General features: G+C 42.1%; 1 protein-coding gene across 7 annotated transcripts in view; it reads left to right on the top strand.

Annotated features, from left to right (window-relative positions):
• The first annotated feature begins 2,492 nt into the window (after positions 1-2,492).
• Positions 2,493-18,197, top strand: part of TENT4A (terminal nucleotidyltransferase 4A) — a 56,683-nt gene continuing 40,978 nt past the window's right edge. For 3 of the 7 annotated variants that reach the window (XM_090137130.1, XM_090137127.1, XM_031589194.2), the window contains exons 1-3: positions 2,493-3,664; positions 16,601-16,724; positions 18,103-18,149. In XM_090137130.1, the coding sequence (XP_089993256.1) occupies positions 2,841-3,664; positions 16,601-16,724; positions 18,103-18,149 (995 nt within the window). In that variant the 5' untranslated portion in view covers positions 2,493-2,840. The remainder of the gene's footprint in view (positions 3,665-16,600; positions 16,725-18,102; positions 18,150-18,197) is intronic. The other 4 variants (XM_090137129.1, XM_090137126.1, XM_031589193.2 and 1 more) reach the window with 2 other exon arrangements.

Raw genomic sequence — 18,197 nt, 5'->3', positions numbered from 1 at the left:
TACATTATGGATACGAGATAGTTTTAAATATTTGAAACAAAAAGGAATGTATTTATATTTCTTAATAGATATATTAGAAACAGGACCTGACAGTAGACAATGATAATTTCTCTTGTCGTTGTGCCACAAGAAGCCATTAGCTCTTATTGCTTCACAAGTTGAACACTTTGAAAGGAAAGCATGTAATGTCTCCTGCGGAGATATTTGACTGACTTGCTGTAAGCTTCAAAGAAGCACTGTGAGATACAAGAGTAAACTGGCATAGTAGCAAACCACCCCTTACCCATTTCTCAGAGGAGGCTTATTTCTTCTTCATATTCCTAAAATGTGGAGTAAGTTATAAACTCTGAGTAGGCTGTGCCCCAGACTTCCACTCTATGTGTACTATTACATTAACACGGTATTTGCTGGCTTGATGCCACTGACAAAACACGACTGTAGCATCACAGAATCACAGAATCACAGAATCACAGAATGACCTGGGTTGGAGGGGACCTCAAGGATCATGTAGTTCCAACCCCCCTGCCTAGCAGGGCCACCAAACATACACCTTTACTAGATCAGGTTGCCCAGAGCCTCGTCCAACCTGGTCTTGAACACCTCCAAGGACGGGGCATCCACAACATCCCTGGGCAGCCTGTTCCAGGACCTAACCACCCTCCTAGTAAAAAACTTCCCCCTAACATCCAACCTAAATCTTCCCTCTTTTAACTTAAAACCATTTCCCCGTGTCCTGCTATTATCAGCCCTTATGAAGAGTTTACTCCCCTCCTGGGAGTAAGTTCCCTTCAGATATTGAAAGGCTGCAATGAGGTCGCCCCGCAACCTTCTCTTCTCCAGGCTGAACAAACCCAACTCCCTCAGCCTGTCCTCATAGGGGAGGTGCTCCAGCCCCCTGATCATCTTCGTGGCCCTCCTCTGGACCCTTTCCAAAATCTCCATGTCTTTTTTGTACTGAGGGCTCCACACCTGAACACAGTACTCCAGATGGGGCCTCACAAGAGCAGAGTAGAGAGGGACAATCACCTCCCTATCCCTGCTGACCACCCCTCTCCTGATGGAGCCCAGGATCCCATTTGCTTTCCGGGCTGCCAGAGCGCACTGCTGGCTCATGTTAAGTTTCTCATCTATCAGGACCCCTAGGTCTTTCTCTGCCGAGCTGCTCTCAAGGACAACTCCCCCCAGCCTGTACAGGTGCCTGGGGTTCTTCCGGCCCAAGTGCAAAACCTTGCACTTTGCCTTATTGAACCTCATTAGGTTCACCCGAGCCCAGCTTTCCAGCCTGTCAAGGTCCCTCTGAATGGCCTCCATTCCCTCCACCGTATCGACTGCACCAATCAGAAATAATAAATACATGAGAAACTAAAACCAGTGAAAAACAAACCCTTCTGAGAAGATTGTAGCTACTTTGGGAAACAGCCTGGCCCTTCCAAAACTGTACTGGGACTGGAGGTTTTTAGCATGGACATGGCAGCTTGTGTTGTGACTTTTACCTACATGGAGCCATAAGGGTTAAGGCCTGGGCTCTCCTGGGTATTCTCAGTATTTCAGAATGGATCCACAAAGCACCTATACTGGCTCCCAACCCAGGAGCTGGTGTGGGGAAATACTGCTGGAACCCTCTCAGTAAATCTGGGCCATCGTGGAGACAATAATGTGAGGTACTCAAGGATAAAAGGAGACGACATACTTCTGTGGTTTCTTTCTTATGGTACGCATGTAAGAAAAGTTGCGGCTCCTGTTAGTGTGTCTCCAAGTTAAATTAAAAGCACAAAACTATCCAAAATCCTGTGGGAAGGTGATCTCAAAGCAGCTGAAGTCTATGCTGCGTAACTGTACACCTGGTTAATCTATCAAGTCAGAAGAGCAGCGCGGTTTCATTAGGTGAGAATTGTGGTGAAGGTGCTTCTACACAAGACAAGATGAATGCCTCTTTCATGTGGTTTGGTTTTGGTTAGTTTATTGTGTGCTTCTAAGTGTTGTCTGTATGTTTCTTCCTGAAAACAGATCTGTTTCTTAAGACCCAAACGCCTGGCTGTTTGACTTCCAAAAACAAAGGTGAGGCTCTCATCCCTCCAGTCAGTCTCTCTTTCCCTCAAGCTTAAGGGCACAGTTAGAGAACGCAGCCGTATCAAACACCACGATAACAGTATCACTGTGCAGGTAATATTCTCTGCTAAGAGATGAATCCCGCTCCTTCCTCCTGTCCACCCCCTCCCTCGCTCCGCAGAGCTCATTCACACTGCACTCCCGAGAGCTATTGCTTTTCCCTTCCGACGGAACCTCAGCAGCCCAGCACGCTTCCCAGCGATCCTCCCCTCACCCAAGGCTACACGCGGCGACCAATCGCCCCCCGTTACGGGAGGGCAGCTCCGCGCATGCGCAGCAGCTGCCGAACACCTCCTACCCGACGGCTTCCGAACTCTTCCGAAGCCCCCCATCGTGGCACGCATGCGCACTGTACCGGGGGCAGTCTTACCAACGTCCTTCTGTTCCCCCCCCCACCTTCCCAGCGGATCCCGGCCCCCTTCTCGGGGCCCGCAGCGCGCATGTGCGGTTGCCAGGGCGGCCGGCTGCGGTGAAGGTTTAAAATCGGCGGGGCATGCGCAGCGCCGGTTCTGGCTCTGGCGAGGGGGACGCCACATTGGATCGGCGCGGGGAGCGCTCCGGGCAGCGCCGGGCCGGTACGGTGCTCGCCTCGCCGGGCCGCATGCCGCTGCTCCCGGCCCGCGCGTAGCGCCGCTCCGGGCCCGGCGCGCTGAGGCGAGCGGCTGCGCGGTGAGCGGGCGGCGGCGCGGCGCTCTGGCCGGGCCGTGAGGGTCGGAGGCGGGCGGGCGTGGATGGATCCCCGCGTGGCCTGGATCCAGCCCGAGCAGAAAGGCCCCGCGAATGCGCTCTGGATGCAGATCTGGGAGACCTCGCAGGGCGTGGGGGGCCGCGGCGGCGGCGGCGCCTTCCCGCACTACCTCTGCCTCAACTCCCCGGCGCTGGACTCGGCCGCCGCCGCCTCGCCGCCCCGCGGCCACGGCTGCGCCCGGCTCGGGGCTCCCGGCGGCGGCTGCTGCTCCTCGTCCTCGCCGCCGTCGCCCTCGCCGTCCCCCCCGGCGCTGCTGACCGGACTGGTGCCCGCCGCCGGCCCCGCGGCGGTGGTGAACGGCGGCGGCGAGGGAGGGCGGCGGCTGCAGAAGTCGCCCTCGGTGTCTTCCTCGTCCTCCTGCTCGTCGGTGGAGTCCGGCACCGAGAGCCCCGGCTTCTCCTCTTCGGGGTCGTGCGGCGGCGGCGGCGGCTCCTCCTCTTCCTCCTGCGGCCCCCGGGCGGCGTTGGCTCCTCCCGGGCTGCCGGGCGGCGGTGCCGGGCCCGGGGAGTTCTTCAACTTCCACGAGAGCGGCAAAGCGAACGGCGCGCACGGGCACCACCCGGCATCGCACCTTTCCCGCAACCCCCACCCGCCGCCGCCGGCCTCTCCCCAGCAGCACCAGTACCACCCGGGCCGCAGGAAACGAGAGAATAAGGCCAGCACCTATGGCATGAATTACCTGCTCTCCGGCAGCCGCGGCGTGGCCGTCGCCGCCTCCCCGCACCAGCAGCGTCAGCCGCCCCAGCCCGCGCTGCAGAGCCCCGGCACCCCCTGGAAGAGCAGGAAGTACAGCCCGGGCGTGCAGGGGTGAGCGGCTGGGGGGCAGGGAGGGAGGGAAGGGGTGGGCTGGGGTGCGGGCACGGAGCTCTCGGGGCACCTGCGTCTGTGACAAGGAATGGTGACATCCCGCAGACGCAGCGGGATGGGCCTCCTGTCTTGCTGAGCTGAGAAGGGAAGCGTCGAAGTGCTCCTGCAGAAATCAAAAGTGTGGAAGTGCAGGGGAAGCGTTTCAGAGGTCTTCAGGTTTTCTCACCTTGGAAGGGTTTTCTTCAGTTCGGAAGAGCTGAAAGGAAAAGCTTGCAGAAATTTTTAAACGCTTGTCCCTGGAGCAGGCTGATGCTCAGGGGTGTGTTAAGAACATAGATCTGGAGGGAAGTGCCCAGCTCTGCCTGAAAAGTGTCAAAGTCAGTGTGGACTTGATATACTTTCGAGGGAAATATTCTGTCTTTACAGTCAGCCAGTGTCTAAACGGAAACCTTGGCTCCCTAAACATCAAGGACACTTTGTATAAAGGTGGTCCTCTTCTGTGGCAACTACTGTCTCATACAACTGGCTAGTTGGAAAGACAGAGTTGATTCAGATGGTTTTATTGGAGGGACTGGAGTTTGAGCAGAGCGCCTCTGGGGCACGCTGTGAGATGTCTTCCAGCTGTCAAACTTCACTCAGCCAAAGGATAACATTGCTTTCTAAATTTAAGTTTATCTTACAAAAAAAGTACTTGCTGCATTGATTGACTGGAAGAGATTTCTCATGGCATTTAGAAAATATTTTCTTTGAACTTAGAAAATCCAAAGCTCTTGAACACATGTGGGAGTAAAGGCACTGCATAACTGTAGAAGGAAATAGATAACAGGGTGTGCTGGAGAAATTTCAGTGAGCTGTATCTGAAGGTTGGTGTCCTTCTTTTCTGGGTGGTGCTGTCAGATGTTGGGTGCTTTATAGTTGTTCTGAAGTATTAAAAGATGCTTTTAAAGTTCGGTTTTTGCAAGCCATAGCCTCTCCTGACAGAGGTTAAGATCTGACTGCTCCTTTTAATCCTAAAATGACATTGCAGGAAGTAAAGTTGTATGTATAAAATTCTAGTAGTATCTCTAAAATAGTCCAAGTTTTTTTGTATTTCCAGACAAACGCGGTGGAATGCTTAGTTAAGATCTTAATTTGTCTGTGTGAGACAAGTTAATGTCAGCGAGGCAACTTACAGGCGGACCAATGAGCAGAGATATGGCAAACTTGCAAATCCAAGTTCTCTGTTCTCTAGCTATTAGGGTCGGCACAATTTATGCTAATAGTACACTTCACTTGTCTTTTTGTCTTTTGGCCTTCTATTGTTTAGCCAAGCTCCCTTTGACCTGTTCAGTTGCATAACACAGGTGCTCTTTTGCTGAGGAGTTAATGCAAACTTACTGGCATGTATCTTTGAAAGGGGGACCTGGGTTGCTTCCTGGTCTTGTTAAGGTTCTGTGTTACAGCAGTGAGACCTGATGCTAGCAGAGGATCGGTAGGGTAGGTACCTACAGCATGTGACTGTAGTTCCAGATTGCCTCATGATTAGTTTGTCAAATACCTTTAATGCTTCACAAAACTGTATGAATGCCATAGATTTGCATGGAATAGCAGGTAACTACTGTTGGAGCAGGGCACAGAAGTTGAGACTGTAGACTTGCATAAGAAATCTTAAGCTTACTGAATGTTGGACAAGCATATATTCCAGAGCAGTTCCAGTCTCGAAATTTTTCCATGAAGTACTTCTGTGATAGAAATAATACAAAAATATTGTCACCAATGGAGGTGCTTTAGGTGTCTGTTTTCTGCAGTAATGCCTGACTACCATTGAGCTTCATTTTCCTAAAGGCAGGCTAGTGGACTATTTGGTTGTTCAGATAATGGTATCACTGTGAAAATATTGCAATGGGAACAGATCCTTACTGTGGTTTCTTCTGGAACATTTATATTTGTTACTTGCTGTCTAGCATTACCTGGAACTGTCAGCATAGCTCTGAAGCATCACTTCTGTAACTGTGTCTGTCTGTTGGCTGGCAGAGTGTCTTCAAGTGTGTCAAAAGTGCTGTATGCTGATGTCTAGTAAAAAAAAAAAGTGATCCCCACAATCCTCAGTTACAGGCTGCTTTGGACCTAAATGGCTGGAGGGAGGGCTTGATTGTAGATACTCTTACGCGCCTACTGTGCATCAGTGTTATCTGGTAGTGATGTAGGGCTTACTTTGCTGTGTATATAGTTTGTTGTAGAATGTAATTTAAGTCATGTAGAAAAAACAAGTGATAAGCAGTAGCTCAGGTTATGTACCCTCTAGTAAAGAGGCATGAAAATGTTAGGCTTTGCTTGCATTCTTCTAGGATGCAATGCTACTTTTGGTGGAGTGCCTGTGTGCTTTGAGATAGTATTGTGCTATCTTCAATTTCTCATTCATAGCTGGACATGAAGTATAGCAGTGCATGTCATTGCCATTTTTTCTCATGGACCATCTTCAGTGTCTCTGCGATGGTAAGTGTGGTGATATTCAGGAATGCTGCAAAGATTGTGCTTTGCTCTATCTTACGGCATTCCTTCTTCACCAATGGGCTCACATCTGTTGCTCTCACCACCTTCTGATAGCAGCATGCCAGACTTTGTGTTGTAAAGGAAATTAAGTCTCATAAAACAGTGTGAGAGTAGTCATGCTTGATTAGAGTTTATCTGAAAGCTGTGCTTTAGCTAGCTCCAGGTTGACCTTTATTTTGTCTTTTTCCAGATGTTTGGAAGATAGTGAGGAGGATGAGGAAAGCCTTATTTGTTCTGGTGCTTCAGTGGAGTGATTAATTTAGCAATTAAATGCCTGGAGTTAGATCGGGAGTGTAGCTCAGAGCAGAGGACAAATGGATTGATTTCTAATGTGATAAAGATAAGTGTGCTGTCATATTATTGGGTTAGCTCAAACCTATGACAGTTCAGAACTACAAGTGATATTTTGGCATTTTCATATTTTTAGCTTTTAGAAGCCTGTACTGCTTAAAACTTAGTGCAAAGTGTTCAGATTCACTGTAGATGTTGAATGAGGTTAGTGCCGAATGCCCAACATACCAGCTGGTTTGTTACAGTGCTGTGCAGGAACAGCAAAGTGGCTTATCGGGGGCTGGTCTGAGTACTGAGTGTGTTACAATGCATTGAAACGGTGTTAGGCCTGCACTCATAGCTTTGCATAGCATCTGGCATCTTGCAAAACTGCATCCATTTCACCCCCACAGCAGTTGTCTTTAACTGTCTCTTGTTAGGAACACAAATGTTCTGACATAGAGTGCAGGGGTATAAACGCCTCCACGTTTGATGAGGCTGAAGGAGGATACATGGTGGCACTGTCTGGCTGTGGTAGCTGATGCCCAGGAAGTGTTCTAAGCAAAGTAAGGTTATGATGATGCTTTTCCAGACCACTTGTTTCCACAGAGTTTCAGCAGCTGAAGGACACTGCCTACTGTAAGCCATGTGCTGAAATTCATTTCTGTAGCTGCTGGAGTGTGGAGTTTTTATTGTATATTAAGCCTTTATTAGGTTTTGTTTTTTTCACCTGTGCTAATTCTAACTTTGGCAGAGAGATTTAACTGAATTTTGTGTTGTGCAACTCAACTATTAGAAATGCTTTGTGTTTGGGGTGTAACACAGCTTTAATTCTGTTTCTAAACTCTTGCCTCTTTGTTGCTGGCAGGGCTGCATGCTGAATGTGTAGGAATGCCTTGTGAACAGCCTCTTCTGCAAATCTCTTGTGCTTTGGCTGAGCTGAAGAAATGCAAACCTAAGAAACTGCGAAACCTTTTCTGTCTGCAGTTGGGAGTATCCAGTATTGATAAAGGCTTTGTGGGACTCCCAAAGGCGTTCTCACCTCAAGGCAGTGCTGTCTTGCTATAAGGCCTTCTAATAACCAACACAGTGTTTTGTGCTTCATCCGCACTACTGTTAAATCATTGGTGTCTGTTACAGATAACTTTAGATGGATACCTGTAGTGAAAGTTTTGATAGAAGAGGCAGGCATTGCTGTCAATGTGTGATAGATTCTTGATTCATCTGACTTTAGGATTGGAGCAGAACTAGGCAGTATATACTGTAATATGCAAGGATGAGGGCAAGAGTTGGTCACAGTAAGTGTCTGGAGAGAGACTTGAGAAGGCATCAGGAAGTGGTTGAATGGATTGTTTTCCTGCCTAGAGGTTGGTATGCAGCAGAATTCAAGGCTAGCTGCTGGATGGATTGTCACATGAATAGAGCGCCTAATGCTCTTTTTGCAGACAACTGAGCTGACTAAGGTGAAGCTCAAAAGCTTTCCTTGCAGAGTGAATGAATGCCTAGTGTAGTTGGACTGATGTTTTTAGTAGTGGAATGAAAAGAAGCAGTGGCAGATGAAACAGGACAGAGGCTGAGCTGCAGTGGTATAATGTGAGAAGGATTTCTGAAGAGATGCTCACGTGTGTAAAGGAGAATAAGACGTGTTTGGAGCAGTTAAATCCTAGTGTTAGCTTCATTATACTTTTCAGGTTTGCTAGGTTTTTGGCAGTCATGGTAATTAGCACTAAGGATAAACAGCTGTACCAAGTGAGACCAATAAAGGCCAGTGCCAAATGTTGGGATGAGATGATTATATCAGTGTGAGGCTGTGTTGATATTTCCTGGAGTAATTGCTTATTTTAGTGATCAGTGGCTGCTGCAGAATGTGCATTAAATTCATAATGAATTTGATATATGAATTTGATTCATCCTGAATGGGTATGAGATTCTAGGATCAACAGTGTTCTGTGTCATGTTGTTTCTCAGAGAAGTTATGATTAAAAACTTTTTCGTCCTGTCGCTTGAGTTGTAGTTGCTGCTGGCCATGTCTGCATTAACCAGGCAGTTCAGGGGCTCTTTGCATCTGACTTTATCCAAATTTGCCCTTCCCTCTTTCACCTGACTATCGTCCAGTTTCTAGTCTATATAGCTTCTGCCGAAGCTATTTCTTGCCTCTAAACATCTGCCACCTCTGCACAGTTCTGCTGCATCTTTGGAACTCAAACTAGACCTTCTTGTAATAATTATTTCAGTTTTTCTGTACCTTGATACTTTCTATCTTGTTCTTTGGTTTCCAACGCCGAACCTCCTATTTTTGTATACTGAGTATTGAACAGATGCTTTTATGGAATTCTTACACATAGAAACTGATTCTCTGTATTGAATCCTCCATTACATCTATGTAGAGATAGGATAAATATAAAGCACAACTCAGGAATTATGAAAAGATTGTCTCAAATTCTGACTAATAACTCATTGTGCAGTCTTAATGTCCTGAAGTTCTGCAGCTGGCTTGCAGATATCTTCTGTATCAGATTTTTCTGCTTTACTGTTTCGTTTTCAGATTGCAGATGGGGATATTGAATAGTACAGGACTCTTTAGGACTTCACTAGTGACTTTCCTTTTATACAAAATCTAGGTTTCAGCAAATTATTGTCCATTTTAAAACTGTTTCTCTACATGAAGATCTTCCCTTAAGTCTCACATCAGCTTACTTTCTGCAAGCTTTTCTCAGGATGTGGATTTCAAATGCTTATAAGTAGGTAATAAGATTTCCTTTGTGGTTCACTGATTCTTGCGAGTAATTCCTAGTGGTTTTCTTTGAGTCACTACTTCCTTTTAAGAAAGCTGTGTTGACAACTTGATGTAGTCATAACTATTTATGCATTGCACTGATTCTACCTTTTCCTAGTTTGGCTATTATAAATGTCAAAACAAATTATTTAAAATAAAAAAGGAAAATCTACTCCATGTTCCCCTAATACAGATGCTAATTATGGTGAATAAGGAATTGCTAGAAAAATGTGTATTTGGGGCAGGTTCTGCCTGTAAAATCAGGGACCAGGGAAACCTCTCTGAAGAATTAAAACAAGCAAAAAAACAGGAAGGGAAAAAAAAACAACAACAACACAAAGAAAAACCCCAGCAAAACAAACAAAAAAACCTGGAAAATCCACAAAACAACTTTTTGCTTAACTGTAGAATTTTTTTTGTCTCCTTGGCTCATTTATCTTTTTTTAAGCATGGGCTTATCTCATGTTTTTCTTCATAATCCTTCTTAATGTCTCTAATCTTTGAATCCTGCTTTACGTGACTTCAGATTTTTTGAAGACATCTTTTGATGGAATATTGTGACAAGGTCTTCTTTCCTTGGAATCTGATGAGCAGTCAAACTTCTGTGCAACCACTTTCTCTTCAGAATGCTTTTAAACACCTTATTCTTTTGGTTAAGATTCTTCAGTTGAGAAACTTCCTCATTTTTATAGTAAACTGCAGCAGTACTTCTATTCAGAAAAGATTTTGTTGACCTGTGGAGGTATTCAAAGCATAGGATTTGTTGCTGTTGGTGCTGTGACACATAGGTGTGTTTTGAATTATTCTGTGTGCTGCTCAAGACTAAGTTGCACTGCTTCACTGAAATGTTACAGTGGCTAATACCATGTAATAAATACCTGCTATGGGCATAATTAGTTTTTCATCACTAATGTTTATGCTGTTGCAACCTTTCTGATTTGTGTGGGATATTAATCACTTGCCATGTTTGGGTGTTTGGAAAAGAACAGTATGAAGACAGGGATTGCAGTGTTTAGCGGTTTGATTTATTGGCACGGTGTGCTTGCTGGTGCAGTTCCAAGGTTTAACATATGGTAAGCTCCTTCGTTGATGCAACAAAATAATGTGGTGTTTGCTTGGTGTTGTGGTGAAGACCAGCAGCCTGTCAGGAGTATCGTACAGCTGTTCAGAAGCTTGCATAGCAGATCTATTTTGTCATGTATCAACTTGGAGCTACTAATATATCAGCTTCTTTTCTTGTTCTTAGTATAACATTGCTCTTGGTGCAGTGTAGCTTTTTCAAGGTATATCCAGTTATTAAAAAGCAAATTGGTTGAGTCTTACTGAATTGATATGCTTCAAAAAACAGATAAGGTTTTGATTCTTTTTCCTCTAACAAAAGGCAGACGTATTCTCCGAAGTCTGGAAGCATGCAGCATAAATCAGTTGGTTTGAAGTGTAAAGCAAGCTTAGTTTCTTGAGTGCTTGAACTGCCAGATGCTCTTAAGGAGTAAATTATAATCCTCCAGGAACTTGATCTAAAATTAGGACAGGGTCTGACTCCCAAGCATTTGGGGCAAAGAAAGCTTAGAGAGGAAACAGGATCTCTTGTGGAAAAGGTGCAGTAGATCTTAAACTGCACTCTTTATTGTATGAATGAGAGCAAATGTACTTTTCCTCTATTCTCTCTGAAGTTCTATATAGCTGAGTTTTCTTTTTGCTGTTCTGAGTTTGCTGCCTTCTGTGCAATTATAATGCTAAAAGTAATTGTTTGAATTACATAGAATATTGCTGCAAGCTGGTCTCGTGTTACTGTGTGAAGGTAGTATTATGTTTTTGTAGCTTATCTAACCTGTAAGCATAGAATAGTGTTATCTGAGCATTGATGGTAGTGAGGAAGACCAAAGTGTGGGCACCTGATGGGTGTTGTGTGGGAAGAGATGAAGTGTAAGTTAATATCCTCTACTAGATCTTAGTTCTAATTCTGCTACTCTTCTAGGTAGCTTCATCCTAGATAACACTGAAAAAAATCTGTATATCAGAATATACAATTGTTTCAATTCTGTATATATTAAGCTATTTTGGCTGCAACACTGTTTTAACAAAGTGTGTGTATGGTTGCTTTTAGTTTCATTTCACCTTTCATTTTCATTATAACACAATTGTGTATTCCAGTAGTTATAGGTGTGAAAGTAGAGTACTTCAACAGAGGACTGAAATATGCACAGTGGCTTCTGGGATTTTCACCATTTAAGCTTGAAGCAGCTAATTATTCAGGCACTTTTCAGGATTGTTACTTCACTCAAAATCTATCTTCTTGTTTGCAAATGCTCTTTCAATAAACGCAGTGCTAATGTTGCACACGTGCTGTAACTGTGGCATCTGTTCTTTTATTAGGATTCTCGGCTGTTTCCTTAGACTTCTCATTTAGAAAAATGCTCATTTAAATAAGTAAAGAATATATTTTCAGTAACCAGTTAAATGTGAATGATGCAGTCATGTGTAGGTCTGAGAATAAATTTGTGTGCTTAATAGTGTAGACATGAAAGGAATATACTTACCTGAGGGAATGATATCTGTAGTTTTTCATTCACTTTCTAGATTGTTGATGCATTTTATGATTTTTGTTTCATTACCTTAAGGTAATGAATGTTATGTGTATGATACTTGCAGGTACAGTAAATGATGGGTAAGGTAAATGATCTCTTAGAAACTTTCCTTTAAAGAGAGACATTATGAAAATCTGAGGATGTATCTTTTTGGTCTTATTTTCACCTGAAGATTAGGAGTGTATCTTTGCCTTTCCTGAAATGGTAAAGGGTAAATTTTTGGTAAACAAGGTGTCTGCTCTGTTGCATGTTTCACTGTAAGCAGCAGATGTTTACTGTGTTTAGCAATAATGGGATTAGTGAGTGATTAGCTTTCTCCTTGATGTTACCATCATAGAGATAGTGTAGTAGGTGCAAGTAGCCACTCTTCTGCATCCCTGTATTCTAATCTTTCACCCTCCACTAGCAGTACTGCTACATTTCAATTTAGGTTCCAATATTTCAATAATTATGATGAAATTGCCTTTTTAACTAGTCAATTAATATGCTCAGCTTTAAGAAAGCCATATTGTAGGAATCATAAACAGCAATAGTGGTAGGTACATGGTGGGATGCTATTAAAGCCTAAACTTTTTGAGAAGTCAAAAGGAGATAAAGAAATCTCTTTAAGAAAAAAAAACTATTTCTCTTTAATGTATTATTTATTACTTGCAACTACCTTGTGCTGCAAATGGAAATTTTTTCTTAATCATTAAGATCCTGTTGTGTTTCTGATTAAGATGACCAGTGTTTATGAAGATCAGAGGAGCTTCATGGGCAAAATATTTATCTACAGTCTATTCATATATTGACTGCATGAATATCATGCTGTCGTCTGGTTTTAGAGATCGGATGATTCCTGCAACTAGTGTAGAAGTTTCTCCAGGATAGGCCTGAGCAGCATGCAGCATCTGGCTCTGTATAGCAGAGCTACTTTCTGTGTGGCTGGTATTCCTGTAATCTTGAGCAGAGAGCTTTAGAAAATACCAACTACAATAATACTTAAGTTTAAAAAAGCATTAATTTTTGAGAAACATCTCTACAAAGAAGCCAAAAGTAGTGACCAAGAGGTTAACATATTTGCAAATGCTGTGTTAAGTTGAAATGTTTTATATGCTGATTCTGAAGATGGCATTGATACTTTTACAGAAAGACTTAGGCTGTGTTGGTGACATTCACTGAGAAATAGAAACAGTTGAAATGAGAGAAATGGGAAGAAGGGAAGTCTGTTAAGGCAGAACATTTGAGAGCTGATTTGTGAAGTACATTAAAAATTGGAAATCTTACACATCAAAAGCAATTAAAACTCGCTAGGTTCACCAGTGCTCATAGAATTAGAGGTATGAAAGAATACTTAAAGGAAGGCAGATCACATAGTAAAAACTAAATGGTCTAATTGCATTGCTTTTTATTTTTTACTTTTTTTTTGCCAGAGAAAGGCTTGAAGTTCTCACTTTTTGTTTGTAAATTACAACTTAAGTTTTCAGTAAGGAGTGTTTAAACCCTCTGCAATGTGGTAACTATTCCATAGCCATGTCTAATGGTATGTTCTGAGGAATTCTAGAGGAGCTTTGCTACTAAACTCTAGCATGAAGACAGCCTTGTCACTGCTAGATCCCATGCAGACTGAAGCATTAAATGCTTTTTTGGCAGCATAAGAAAAAATGTAGATGACCAGCTAGTATTCTTTTGATTGTTTCATGATATGGTTCAGGACTGTGACTGTTGGTCATCTGAACTAAGGCTCATTGGGGTGCTGCTGCGAGAGAGTGCACGTGTGCTTGCTGTTTTTTTCTGACCTCACTAACAAACTAGAGGCTGCTGCTGAAAGCTGACAAAGAGCATAGTGCAATGTGTTGAGGATTGAGAACCCCATTCTTCTCTCAGAATGGCTCCTGAGAGCACATTTTTTCAGTGATGTCTGGGAGTGGTTGAATCTGGCTGATACTGTAACACAGCTGATTCTCATGAATAAACACAAGGGATCTAGTGAAAGCTTTAATGAAGATCTGTCAGACAGCTACCTTTATTTCTGTGAAGGATTCATCCTTAATCCTTACTTGTGTGGTCAATTTTTGAAGGATGTTTGAGGTTTATTTTTGAAAGCCTTAAAAAAGTGTAGAATCATAAAATGGCTTGAGTTGGAAGAGACCTCAAGGATCATCAAGCTTCAACCCCCCTTCTACAGGCAGGGCTGCCAGTCTCCACATTTAATACTAGACTGAGCTGCTCAGGGCCCGTCCAACTTGGCCTTGAACACCTCCAGGGACAGGGCATCCACAGCCTCTCTGGGCAGCCTGTCATAGGTTTGCTGAACTTACAGGCTAACTAACTGCTCATAAGTAACCAAAGGAAAGAATAAATTATTCATGTTATAATAATAATGAAGGAAGAGTATCGGTGGAATTACTTAAGATCTGGTTGCTTGATATATTCATAAATACCTGGAGGGAAGAAATTAATGAGAAAGGAGCAGAGCACTATGATAAGTAGAAAGCCAGAGCTGAGTACAGATGGTTGCAATGGGAGTTTATTATTCATTAGGCTACAGAATTGCAGATAAAATTAAATGCTGGTAAATACTGAGACACAAATCTGAAGAAAAGTAAATAACTTAGGCGGCTTCTGCCAAGTGAGTGGACAATTGGTGGTAATTGTTCAGAAAAGATTTCAAAGCTCCTTCAGAATAACTTCTGAAGAGTTAGCTGCGTGCTCAGAGATCCTGAAATAGTAGTAATAGACAATAAAATAAGCATGTAATGGACAGTAAAATAAGTGTGCCATGGAGTAAGTGATGTGTGACTGGTCACCTGCCGAAAACATGGTGCAACTGAAAATGAGCTGAAGAAAGTCACCAGCGATGAAGCTTTGGACCCACTCCTGTGTAAGGACAGAAGAGCAGTGAGGATTGTTAGCTTGGAGGAAAAAAAGCTTGTGGATAGGGATGAATGAATTTAGTGTCTGCAAAATGTTGTTTGCAGATGAGTTGTCAGTAATCACGTTTTTCCTCAAGAAAAAGAACATCAAATAAACTGTTGTCTGTGAATTACTTTAAAGTAAAGCACTTGATTACCATGATACATACTTAACTTGTCATTAGAATATTGTAAGTGACAAAAGCATAAATGGACTAAAGACATGGAGAAATCTTCTGAGCTAATGCATGTTTGGCATCCACTGTGAAAGTGTGTTGAACTTAGTGGAGGCATAGAAGAATTGCTGCAAGGCAACTGGATAACTGCTTTATCTTCTATTGCTTTCACTCTATACCTGCCTACTACTGATTTCTTTTAAACAGGACAACAGGAAATATTTAGTTGGGCTTCACTGCTGTTATATATGTTCAATTACTTTTTCTCTTATCTGTGGGGAAGGAGGAAGTATCAACCTTCCTAGAAATAAAATGAGTATGTTAGCTTGAACCTCTTCTCTTGCTCTGAAACTTGGAAATGTGTTCATTCATTCGGTAGAAAAATTTAGTTTGACTATAGTTAAATGTTTAGATGTAGATCAGTAGTTTAAGAGGAAAGCCAAATGATACGATAATTCTAAATTTATACTCCTTAAGGTGTCTTCATGTTTTGCTGCTAAAATCCTCATGTATTGAAAGGAATTCTGACGCCTAAGAAGCGTGAGCAGTGCCTTCCAAGTGTGGTCTATTGGAGGATATCTGATAGGATAGGAATCCTCTAGTAAAGTGAGTTACGAAGTGGTCATAGAAATACAAAACTGGAGTTCTATTAGATGTATAAGCATTTGATTTTTGGAAGACTAAATGTATTAATGGGTGGGTTGAATTTGTGTTTTATTGAGGTCATTGTTCAGATTTCATTACACTAAATTGTGAACTTATTTCTTGGATTAGAGAAATTTTATAAATGCACCATCTTTTTGTTAAAGATGTTGCTAATATCCCATTTCAACAAATTGTTTTTTTGTTTGGCATGGCTTTGTGCCTTTATTGAAAGCAAGCATTTACATTCATCTTGAAATTTAAATTCGTTTTAATTCTCAATTGTCAGTGTTCTATAGTATCAGGAAGGTGGAGAATTGAAGCAATTAACATGTATATAAAGATTGAGATATCGTGTTGCACTGGTATTAATATATTTTACACTTGAGATATATTTAACAGTCCTTCATAAGTTCAGTTGAAAAGTAATTTCCTGTATGAATGAATGGCTTGTAAATGGCTTGGATTGTCAAAGAAATCCCCATTTGACCAAGTGTATGTTTTTGTATCAAGGAATACTCAAATGTCCCTTTTATAGCCTTCTGTAGCAACTTCCACATAAGCAGAAGTATAGGCCCCTCAAGAGCATATCTATTTGAAGATTTTCATTGTTTCTGTGTTTGTTAGTCCATGTTTGTACTGTTGTGTAGGTTTCATTTTTTTTTTTTAAAGCAAGCAGTGAGGGAATCAGAAATTGAATTTCTGCTTCATTGCTGAGCATGTAAGAAGGATAGCACAGTCTACCTGTGTTCTAGATGTGCTATTTTACATCTTTAGCAGTTGGGTAATATAGTGAGAGCTGATGTGTAGGTATTGCTGAGATTACTGTGATGTGCAGTGAAAATTAAGTGCATCAGCTCCCTGTCCCCACCAGTCCTAGACCTCAAGCTGTCCAGCTTCCTGTTCCAAAACCTAATTTCTGTGACACTCGCTTGTCTTGAAATTACTGCTGATTTTGCTTGGATGGAGATATGAAACAAAACCTATGGCTTTTTGTAGAGGTGAAATTTATTCTAATATTTAAATTATAATGGTAGTTATGCTGCTTTCTCCTTTAGACTGCATGAAGAAATAATTGACTTCTATGACTTCATGTCCCCTCGTCCGGAAGAAGCAGCTATGAGAAGAGAAGTGGTAAAAAGAATAGAAACAGTCATCAAAGATCTTTGGCCTACAGCTGATGTGAGTATAGCTTAAGTGCTGGTTTGCTATTATATTGTAGAGCTCAATTCACTTAACTTGCTATTATTTTGGTTTTTGTTGTTTAGAAGTGAACAGATGAGGCTTAATCTGGTTTACTTGGAATACTGTACGAGCTGTGATATTTATTCTAAAAAGTGTAGGAAACTTAAAACCTTTATATCAGGTTAATGGAGACTACTGATAGTTTTTTTGTTTTCAGAACTGTGGATGTGAAGAACTGTCCACCTTAGGAAGTGTTTTTTAAAGCTTATTAAATATTAAAATGATATGTATCCACAAGGAATCCTGACTATATGAATATTTGTAAATATTATGTAGCAGGGCAGTTCCGAAAATAAAATTCCTTTTTTGCATCCGTAACAAATTTGACATTGAGGGAATTACTTCAGTTGTGCTTTAGTAGGGAAAATTTGACTTCTGGAGATATCTTCCAACCAAAATATTTCATTTTTAAACCCTTTAAAAAAACAGCAAGTCACTTCCAAATTAAAATGGCCCAGAAAGAACTGACTACAAACTATATTGATAACAACTCTGCTACCTGTAGTTAGAAGGATGATGTTGTTAACAGGTTGTAAAAACATTTCAGACTGCTACACTTTCATAAGCTTCAATGAGAGACTGAGGTTTGTGGGCACAGTGTTGAACTAAAGATAGTGTAAGTGCTGTCTTCATCTTTACCTGCGATTTTCCTTAGCAATAAGATTTTTCTAGATCACGGAACAGCATGGAAGTGGCCCTTCTTTTCATGGGTCACTTCAAAAGGGTGAACTTGCAAATTGTGCCGCAACAGAGGAGGAGGATTTCAGTTCTCTAGGATGGAAGCATGGTGAAAGCATCTGATCTGGACTGCAAACTTCTCTCGAGCATCCTCCCTTCTTTCCATATTCCTCCCCAACATCTACTGTAATTTGTCATCCTTACAGTGACATTTGGAGTGTTTGTGTTCCTTATGAATTGAATAATTAGATGTATTTGCTTTTAAAAGTAAGAAAATGCTTCCAGACACAATCAGTAAAGCTGTCTTATGAGGAAAGAGAGCACAGAAAGAAGGGAAACTTATAGCAGCTTATACTTCTGTAGAACTGGAAATAAATAAGGAAAAGGACTTTTCAAAAGTTTTTTTTTTTCTGGCTTGCAGGCTTTGTAATCACTTCATATCTCAAAAATACAGTTTCCTGTAAAGTTGCATCTGTAAGAGAAAATGCATTTCTACAAGTATAACAGTATACAAAGAAAGTCTCAACTTTATTTACTGGACTATATCTGTAACAGGTCCAGGAAAATCTTAATAAATCTTGAGAGCGCTAAATAAGCATTCATGGTGAGTGATTACAGTGGGTTTTTTTCCCCTCAGGTCCAGATATTTGGCAGCTTTAGTACAGGGCTTTATCTTCCTACTAGGTAAGTAATGATTTGCTTTTATCTAAAGCTTGATTTCTTTTAGAGTAC

This window comes from Phasianus colchicus, chromosome 3 (genome assembly GCF_987193195.1).
Source record: "Phasianus colchicus chromosome 3, bPhaCol1.hap1.1, whole genome shotgun sequence".
Classification (NCBI taxonomy): domain Eukaryota; kingdom Metazoa; phylum Chordata; class Aves; order Galliformes; family Phasianidae; genus Phasianus; species Phasianus colchicus.
Note: the sequence above shows the minus strand (reverse complement) of the source record. Positions and strands in the feature narration are given on the sequence as shown.